The 9,490-nt window shown below is 40.0% G+C and overlaps 1 protein-coding gene across 1 annotated transcript; it reads right to left on the reverse strand.

Annotated features, from left to right (window-relative positions):
• Positions 1 to 312: 312 nt before the first annotated feature.
• Positions 313 to 8,881, reverse strand: LOC102851527 (transmembrane protein 126A-like; the record flags this gene model as incomplete). The annotated part of the gene is made up of 2 exons (XM_006901577.1): positions 313 to 359; positions 8,641 to 8,881. Coding segments are annotated over 2 exons (288 nt in total), but the record flags the coding sequence as incomplete, so codon positions are not given.
• Positions 8,882 to 9,490: the final 609 nt, after the last annotated feature.

Raw genomic sequence — 9,490 nt, forward strand, 5'->3', positions numbered from 1 at the left:
CACATAACAACAACAACAACAACAGGTATATTGAAACTTCTAAGTTGGGCTTGAGAAAATGTTTTTTATTTTTATAAAACAGGATATCTTTATAAAAATGATGAAATGCTACTGAAACACTGTACAAAATTTTTATAGCTAGTCTTTGTGTGGTCTGAGTGTGTGGTCCATACTTCAACCTCAAGCTCTTCAGATGATATCCCAACCTTTTCCACTCCTGGATGTGTATGCTGCCTCACCTCTCACCAGCCCAGACTCTTGTAGTATCCCTACCAGGGCCTTACCAGCTCTTCTCTATTTTGTCCTCCTTTCTCATGTCACCACATCCACATTCAAACAGCTTTTGAAGCCTTGATTATCTGCACAGAAAAGTGGAAAACAAAATGATGAGACACATTTAGCCATTAGTATCTACATAATGAATGGTGTTTAGGTGCTGCCTGAGAAGCTGTATATATGACTCCATTCAGAAGTGTCAAAGAAAAAAGACTTGTCAGCGAACTCCCATAAAAACAATGAGTAAAGACCTTCAGGAGCACAACTCTACTCTGACAGGCATGCATCGTCATGAGCTGGTGTCAGCTCCATATAAACTGGTTATTCACGAAATAGACAAAAGTAGGAGGGGAGAGAAGAAAACCATGTTTTCCAATTTCTAGTAACTATTGCTGAGGGTTATATGCGAATGCAAAGGTTTGTTCTCCTTTTTGTGTAGTCATGGATCCTGGGAGTGATTCATTTCTACAGGGAAGAGACCAATGCACCCAAGGATTAAACAGTAAAGTGTCCTTTACATCTGAGGAGGCTTGCCCTTCAGTGGAGGAGGAGCTACCAGGAGAGGGTTAGCTGAGGACCCAGATCCTAAAACCATGGGCTGGAGGTCACACTTTTACAATTCTGTGATATCATAAGAAACAGCTATTTGTTACAGGGCATTGCTTGCGGATTATTTCGATACTTATTTTGCTGGTGAAAATATTTTTAAAGTATTTTTAAAAATAATCTCATCAGGATTGATGGCGAAGAGATTGAGATTGTTCACAGCTTCAGTTTGCTCGGCTCCACAATCAACACTCTTGGCACCAGCAGCCAGGAAATAAAAAAATGTATTGCGATGGGAAAGTCTGTGGTTAGGGACCTCTCTAAAGTACTTAAGAGCAACGGTGTCTCTTTGGAGATGAAGGTGCACCTGATACAGGCCATGGTCTTTGCAATCACTTGTTATACATCAGAGAGCTGGATAATGACTAGGGAGGACAGAAGGAGAATTGATGCCTTTGAGCTGTGGTGCTGGAGAAGAGTATTGAATGTACCGTGGACTGCCAAGAAAACAAACAGCTTCAACCTGGAGAGGATTAACCCAAGCAACTCCTTGGAGGCAAGGATTCTGGGGCTTCGTCTGACATACTTTGGACATGTTGTAAGGAAAGACAGGTCCTTGGAGAGGGACATCATGCTGGGTAGGGTAGAAGGACAGCACAGGAGGGGAAGACCCTCTATGAGGTGGATTGATTCAGTGACTGGGGTAATCGGGATGGGTGTGTCAGAGGCAGTGAGACTGGCACAGGATAGAGCAGGGTTTACGGCTGTTGTACGTAGGGTCTCTATGAGTCGCAAACGATTCGACGGCACATAACAACAACAACAACAACAATCTCTTATTTATCAACCAAAGTAATTCCCTTGTGAATTGGACTTGTTAATCATGGTGCAAAGGGCTTCCAACTGTTTTTGGATTTCTCTTGCTTCTACACATTCACAATTTGATATTTTTTTCCCTGGGATGTGTTTTTCTCCCTAATGAAAACCTTTGAATTTTTTTATTAGACCTTGGGAGAATGGATAATAAAATTTTCATTGAAAATATCTAAAGAGGTGCACACAGGCAAACACACAAAAGTGTCAGTCTTTTAGTAAACATACATGGTCCTGCAGTCTACAGCTGCTGGCCAGGATGGACTCTGTAGAGGAGTGGCTGGAACACGTCATTCTACACGGCACCAGTGGATTAGTAGGTGTGACTGATTGTCAAATCAAATCATTCCTGTCAGTTCTCTACAGCCATTGATCAGAGGTACAAATAGCCAGACAGTGACAAGATCCAATCATCATCTCCAGAATAACCTAGACATTCAAAATAGTCATCATTAATGATGAGGCCTATGATATAGATATGGAAGCCCAAGGGGTAGACAAGTGAGTGTCTGCAAATGAGGAAGCTGAAGCCCAGAAAGGTTGAGTTTCTACCAACTAGTTGGAAGGGCTGGTCTCTGACGTGCTATTCTGGACACAAGATTGGAGTCCTGTGTTCCTGTGTATCTACTCTTCAATACCCTATTTACCCAAGAAACACAGAGATACTCCTAACTGACACAATTTCAGAGAACCAAGAGGACTCCATCAGAAGGACTAAGTTTGGGGTGTAGTGAACTCTATGACAAACCTCAGACTGACTCCTGCTTTCACTCCAGGTCACTGAGGGGACAGCATAAACGCCATTTTTTAAAAAAACCCCATTAATATCAGAAGCAGAAGTGGGCCATAAAAATTCTTAGCTTAAGGCAAACACGAATGCCCCGGGTAAAATCTTATCTGTCCTTACAAAGTAAAGAATTAACTAGTGTCTACGTGACACAAAAAGAGTAAAGGCAGGCAAAGTAGCCAGCCCATCAAAAGCTGACCCACATGACTGATACCCCAGCTCACCAACCATGCTCCCAATCTCCCCGCCCTAACCATAGCAGACAGGAAAGCCTTAAATTGCGCAGGGGGATTCCGGGCTTTTCCCCTCACCACTTCCTACTGAGGGAGAAAGTCTCCACATGTGGAATTTAATAAACGCTCTTGAATTTTCATACGTGTGATGACTGGATTTCTTTTGAGGGCATTTAGTGGGCAGAACAGTCACAAGCTCACAGCCATCTCTTTCACACCCTCCCAGCCCTGACTCAGGCAACTGCTCTGGTTACCTTTTATCAGGCTCAAACCTCTAAAGCTTGAATTTCTAATAGACCTCAGTACAACACTTCAGTTTAGCAACCTCCTCAGATCATAGAAAACAACCATAAAATCGGAGGTTAGCTTAAGATTTGCTGCAGATGATTTATGCTCCTATGTAGAGTCAAGGGAAGTAGGCAGGTATCTGTCTTGTGAATTTTACTGAATGTCGCTGCCCTTTCCTCACCTGCAGCCTCAGGAATGCCAAAGTAGGGAGCAAGGGGTGCTCAAAGAGGACTACCACCTGAAGATCCAAGTTAACTACTCAGCCACAGGGAATTTTGAAAACCATTGCCTCACCTCCACCCACTCAATAAAAGATATCGGATTTGCATTGATTCACTCATGGCTTCTTCAGTGAATAAATATCTTTACTAAAGATAGATGGCAGAGGAGAGAATGTGTAATCTTCAGACACAAAAAGAGCAGGGCCCAGCATATGAGGAAAATGACTCTGATTTGCACCCACAAGACAGATAAAGCAAAAGGTGTTTTGGTTTTTTTTAAATTATATTGGTTTGCTTACAAAGTTCATATACATTGTGTTTCGCACTATTCTTCATTCACATTGTGTTTCATACAATCATTCCCATGCATTATATTCTATAAGTTTAATCACCATTGGACTATACCCATTATTACCATATTTTTTAGGTCCCACCAGATTTTTCCCATTTATTTACCCCTTCTCTCCATTCATAATTGTGCAACCCTTCAATTTTGTCCCTACCCATCCTCATACCTCTGCTCCCACCTCTTACTCACCTTGAGTTCCCATATATGTTTTACTGGTTGTCCTTCTATTTCTACAATAATGGTCTTATGCAGTATTTGTTCTTATGGTACTGCATTAGTACACTAAGCATAATGCTCTCTAGTCTTTCTCAAGTTATGCAGAATTTTTTGAAATCATTGCTTCTGAGTGTTGCATAGTGTTCGATTGTGTGAATGCACCAGTTTCTCAGTTCATTCATTTGTGGTTGGACATTTGGGTTTTATCATCACCACCCTCCCCTGGTGACCTTAATACTTGAAATGATGTGGAGCAGAGGGAGAAGCAGTGTTTGCAAATGATGTTTCCCAAAATTAGTTTTTCAGAATGTCAAGTGTTGGTAGATAGTTTATCCTATTAATGTACCCCAAATGGCAACATTTAAGCTAAGCTAACTGAGTTTTTAGATTTGTCTTTTCTAGTTTCTTCCTGAAATTAAACTATCTTGGCCTAAAACACTCTTCATTCACGGAATACTTTTTCCTTTCTGACGTCGTATCTTCTCCCCCTCGTTTATTTAACTTTTTTTAAAAAAAATTTCTTTTATTTCTCTGATTTATTTTTAAAGTTTGGATACATTGTTTTTCACAAAAGATCCTTGCCATTTATTTATATTTTTGTAAGCACCATAGGACAGTTCCAACATTAGGTCTTGGCAAGCTTCTCCTTTGACCTTGGAGGCTATGCTTTTTGTTATCCATGTGGCTCACTCTTCACCTTCTTGAGTGTTTATTCAGGACTTCCCTGAGATCTCCTTAAAAAAATAGTATAGTCTTTCACTTTCTGACCCCTTATCTTCCTTGAAATTTCTTCATCATATTACTACATGCCACTTTATTATATGTAATATGCATTATAATTTTATGTAAATGTATATGTATCCATTCTTCTAGGTGGTATAGCACTGGTCTGTGCATTGCTGTACAGAGGTAACTCGTGGTTGCTGTGATGCTGAAGCCTGTGACAGTAGTGTGCCAATCGTGGTAATGGGTACCCATGGTGGACAGTGTTGGCTGGAGCTTCCCGACTAAATCAAGCCTGGAAGCAGGAGCGGCATCCACTTCTGAAATGGCTTGCCTCTGGAAACTCTATGTACGAACAGTGCTCAGGCTGTTCGTTCATAGGGTCGCTATGAGTTGTCTATGACTTGATGGCATCAAATAACAACAACAACATATGTATCCATGCCTATCTATAGGAGATCTACTCCTGATACATTAACTGCCTCTGAAAACCCACTGGAGGGTAATCTATGAGTCAGTTTCAGCTTGATGGCACACAGCAAGCAGGCCTATCTATAAGGTGCTCTGGTGGCTTAGTGGAAAGGAATTGTGCTGTTGACTCAAAGGCAAGTGGTTTCAACCCACTAGAAGCTTTGCGGGAGAAAGATGGTCAGTCATCTGTGCTGTGTACTTTTCTGCCTTTGAAAACCTACTGGTGGTTCAACTATGAGATGATTCTGACTCTATGGTACGTAACAGTAACAACAACAAGACCACCACCACCACCACCACCACACTTATCTATAAGGTTGCAAAACCAAAGATCAATGACTTGAACCCACCAGTCACTCTATGGAGAAAAGAAACAGCAGTCTGTGTGCATAAAGATTGGAGCCTCAGAAAAATCTATGGGGAAGTTGTACTCTTTTCTATAGGATCATTATGAGTTGAAAGCAACTCATCTTTCTATTAGAATATAAACTCAATCCAGAAACTGGGGCTAATCTTGCTATTCCTATTTTACCAGCAGCTACTGTGCACAGAATAAGGTTTCAATGACTGTATACTTAATTCCAGCCCTGCTATCTTTTATGAGGCTTGCATTGTATTTCCATGTGTCCATTTCAAGTCAGAAAAAATGGAAATTCTGCCCCAAACTGTGATGTTGTCTGAGTGGCTTGGATAAGTAACTCGCCTCTGCAAATTTGGAGGTTATTGTTGAATGTCCTCAAGGTCAAAAGGACTAACTCTCCATGAAGTAGATGACAGGGAGGTAGAAGAGGTGAGTAGAAACTAAGAATCCATATAAGCATCTAAAAAATTTATTTGAAACTTTGAAAATGCAGTATACAAGAAGACCTCTTATAGCCAGAATTTAGCTAGGTGAATGTTCTTAAAAATAATTTTTACATAAAACATCTCAATGTTTCTATGAGTTGAGAATTTCTGAGTCATGCAAGCAATTAATAATTTTTAAAAAATATACTGCTAACCTGAAGATTGGTGTTTCAAGTCCACCCAAAGGTGCCTTATGTGAGAACCTCAGCCATCTACTTCAAATAAACAGTCATTAAAATCCCTGTTAAACACAGTTCTCCTTGGGCATACCTCGAGTTGCCAGAATCAACTGAGTGGCAACTGGTTTTGGTTATTTGGGTTGCAAGAAACGATTCCACAAAATATATTAGTATATATTTAACCACCTAGAAATAGACATCTACACAGGTAATCTCCAGAAAAGTAGATTTTGTTGTACTTCATGTGTTTTAAGATTCCAAGAAGAGCTGAAAGAGCAGTACAAAGCAGCCTCCTGGGATTTCAGTCAAGAATGCGGGAACCTTTGGCCTAGTGCCTCACCAATATTGAGACCAGCCATATAATTTTTTTTACTTTTTTTTTTAATGCACCTTAATCTAACGGCATGTTTTAAGTTTCTCATTTCAAATACTAAAGAGCTAGTTCTTTTGGCCAATTGTGTATCTATTAATACTCAAAATCTGGCATGAAAAACAACATATACGAACTTTGTAAGTAAACTAGTATAAAATAATAAAAATAATCGTAAAAAAAAGAAGTTATAAAGTCCAATGATAAGATTTCTAAGCACCTACAGTAGATAGGAGGCAAGTAACAAAGAATGTCCAACATAAGAGCATAAAGCTTCTCAATTTTTAAAAAATAATCATTTCTGAAATTTCTTCTTATTTAATGAGATAATCAGTTCTTTAAATTCCACCTTCTTCTTTCTGCTGGTTCATGGATGGAACCTATCCTGCTGTCCCTTTGTCATTGATAGCATTGTTTCCAAAAAGCAGATCAAAGACCCAGAATGTTTTAATCATCCCTAGTACTCAGCTGCCTTGGAAGAGTAGCGTGTATATATATATTGTTGTTGTTGTTAAGTGCCATCGAGTTGCAGGCGACTCATAGCTACCCTATGAAGAAGAGTCTTTGATGCTTGGGTGCCTTTCATCCTCTCTCCAAGTTCATAGGGTTTCCGGAGGCAAGCTATTATGGAAGTGGATGCCACTCCTTCTTCCACGCTTGTTTAATCGGGGAGCTCCACCCCACTCTCAGTCCACATTGGGTAGCCAACCATTAACACATTTGACACATCAGTGTCCGAGGGTTCAGCCTCACAGCAACCACAAGCAACTGCAGGACGGCTACTTGTACACCAGGGCTATACGACCTAGAGGAATGTCTGAACAAAAACAATGAAAGACTGGCCCGAGGGCTGCATATATATATATATATACACACAAACACACACACACACACCCCTTCCTGGAATGAGCTCTCCACTTTCAAATAAAAGAACAATCTAGCAGCACAAGTGACAATCTAAATAGTTGTAATTATGTGCTATGGAGTTGCCTGTGACTCATAGCAACCCTATGTATAACAGGTCTAAACGCTGCTCTATCCTGTGCCAATCTCACTGTCTCTGACACAGCTACCTTCATTACCCCAGTCGTGGAATCTATCCATCTCATTGAGGGTCTTCCTCTCCTGCTCTGTCCCTCCACCCTCCCAAGCATGACATCCCTCTCCAAGGATTGGTCCCTCCTTGCAACACGTCCAAAGTATGTTAGAAGAAGCTTCAGAATCCTTGCCTCCAAGGAGCAGCCTGGTTTCACCCTCTCCAGGATGAACCTGTTTATTCTCCTAGCAGTCCATGGTATATGCAATACTTTTCTCTAGCACCACAACTCAAAGGCATCAATCCCTACTGTCATCCCTAGTTATTGTCTAGCTTTTTTTTTCATGGTGGAAGCAAAGTAACTTTATATAACTAAAAAATTAAGCTTGTTTTTCTGTCCTCAAATATACAGCACAAAAGTATACATGAATACTGTCAGTGCAATTCTACCAAGATTGTTGAAAAAATAATAGTTATCAACATGTATGAGGAAGATGATAAGGCATTTTAGGAAAAGTTGCGACCTGTTCTGAATGGGGATATAATCTCAGTTTTGGCTACCATAACTTTGTAGTTGCCTTGTATCAGCAGGTCTGAGCTAGCTAGCATTTATTTAAGAAACATTGTTAACATGTGAGGGACATTTTTGAAACAACCATCTATGCTTTATTTCGAAATATTTTACTTGAAATCAGGTTTTTCATGATTGGCAGAACATGAGTAAATTTTCAAAAGGAAATGAAACTTCTACATGTTTGGTAATTTAAAATACACATTTAGTACTTTAAGGGATATACTACATAGTCTTTCATTAAAAACACAAAACAACACACCATTTCCCCTCTTTAATGAAATTTTCTATAAAATACGAAGTATAAACCCTTATGTGACCAACATTTTTTAGAAAGTCTTCCAAATATTTCATTAAATGAGCACTGCTAGAATGATAAGGTAAAATGGCATATATTTTAGATACATATGTGCATTTTACAGTGCAGATAGACTTAATTAGAATTAGCTGCCACCTAACATGATGAAGACAATCAGGAGCTCTGGTGGAATAATTATAGGGAGGTGCGCTGCAAACTTAAAGGCAGATGGTTTGAATCTACCAGTGACTGGCAGGAAAAAGATGGACACTCCGATGCCATTTACAGGCTCAGAAAACCTGATAGCCGTCTAGTGAGTCAGTTTTGACACAATGGCAATAGAGAGAAAGAATTTACCTGTACTCAAAGGTAAGCTTACAAAAGCTTTGTAAGCTAAATGTGCTGTAATAAATGGAATAACTGCCATTGGTAAACCAGCTGCTATCCGAGCCTGTGTCACATTTAAGATGCGTTGAAAAAGACTGTTTGATATTAGGCCACAAAGAGCAGCTTTAAGCCCAATGTGTGTTGATCCATGTTCAAGTAGATTCTTTTCAACTTCTGGAAGTTGGTTAAGTTTTCTGGTTATAAATTCAATTAGGTATTATGTTTTCCTTGATTGTATCATCCGGTTCATGATTTTTCATCTTGGAGCCTTATTCCCGGGGTGCTCTGGTGGCCTAGTGGCAAGAAGCCACGCTGCAATCCCGAAGGCAAGCAGTTAGAATCCACCAGATGCTCAGCCGGAGAAGGAGCAGCAATCTCCTGTACCAGCCAGATCCTTATATTCCCCTTCTTTCAACAGACTCCGCTGGTTTTCCTCAACTACACAAGGGTACGAGATAACCTCTGCTTATCTGGCCAGGCGCAGCCATCTTTCTGTCTAGCTTTAAAATAGTTATTGTTGTTGTTGTTAAGTGTCATCGAGTCACAGATGACTCATAGCAACATTATGAACAAAAGACCTGAACACTTGTATAACTTTCATCATTTTGGAAGTGGATGCCACTCTTGCTTCCAAGCTTGTTTTAATCAGGGAGCTCCACCTCTAAATAGCAGCCTTGATAAAATAACACTAAGCCCAGGACCCAGGAGAGATGTCACCTTCTGACCTCAAAAAAGATCCACAGAAAGTGAAAAATTTGCAGATTAAGAATGGTAAATTTAAAGACACCACCATACAGATTCACTATCATCTGTCAGTCTG

This window comes from Elephantulus edwardii, unplaced genomic scaffold (genome assembly GCF_000299155.1).
Source record: "Elephantulus edwardii isolate Elephantulus edwardi_28Jun2011 unplaced genomic scaffold, EleEdw1.0 scaffold00335, whole genome shotgun sequence".
Taxonomy (NCBI): domain Eukaryota; kingdom Metazoa; phylum Chordata; class Mammalia; order Macroscelidea; family Macroscelididae; genus Elephantulus; species Elephantulus edwardii.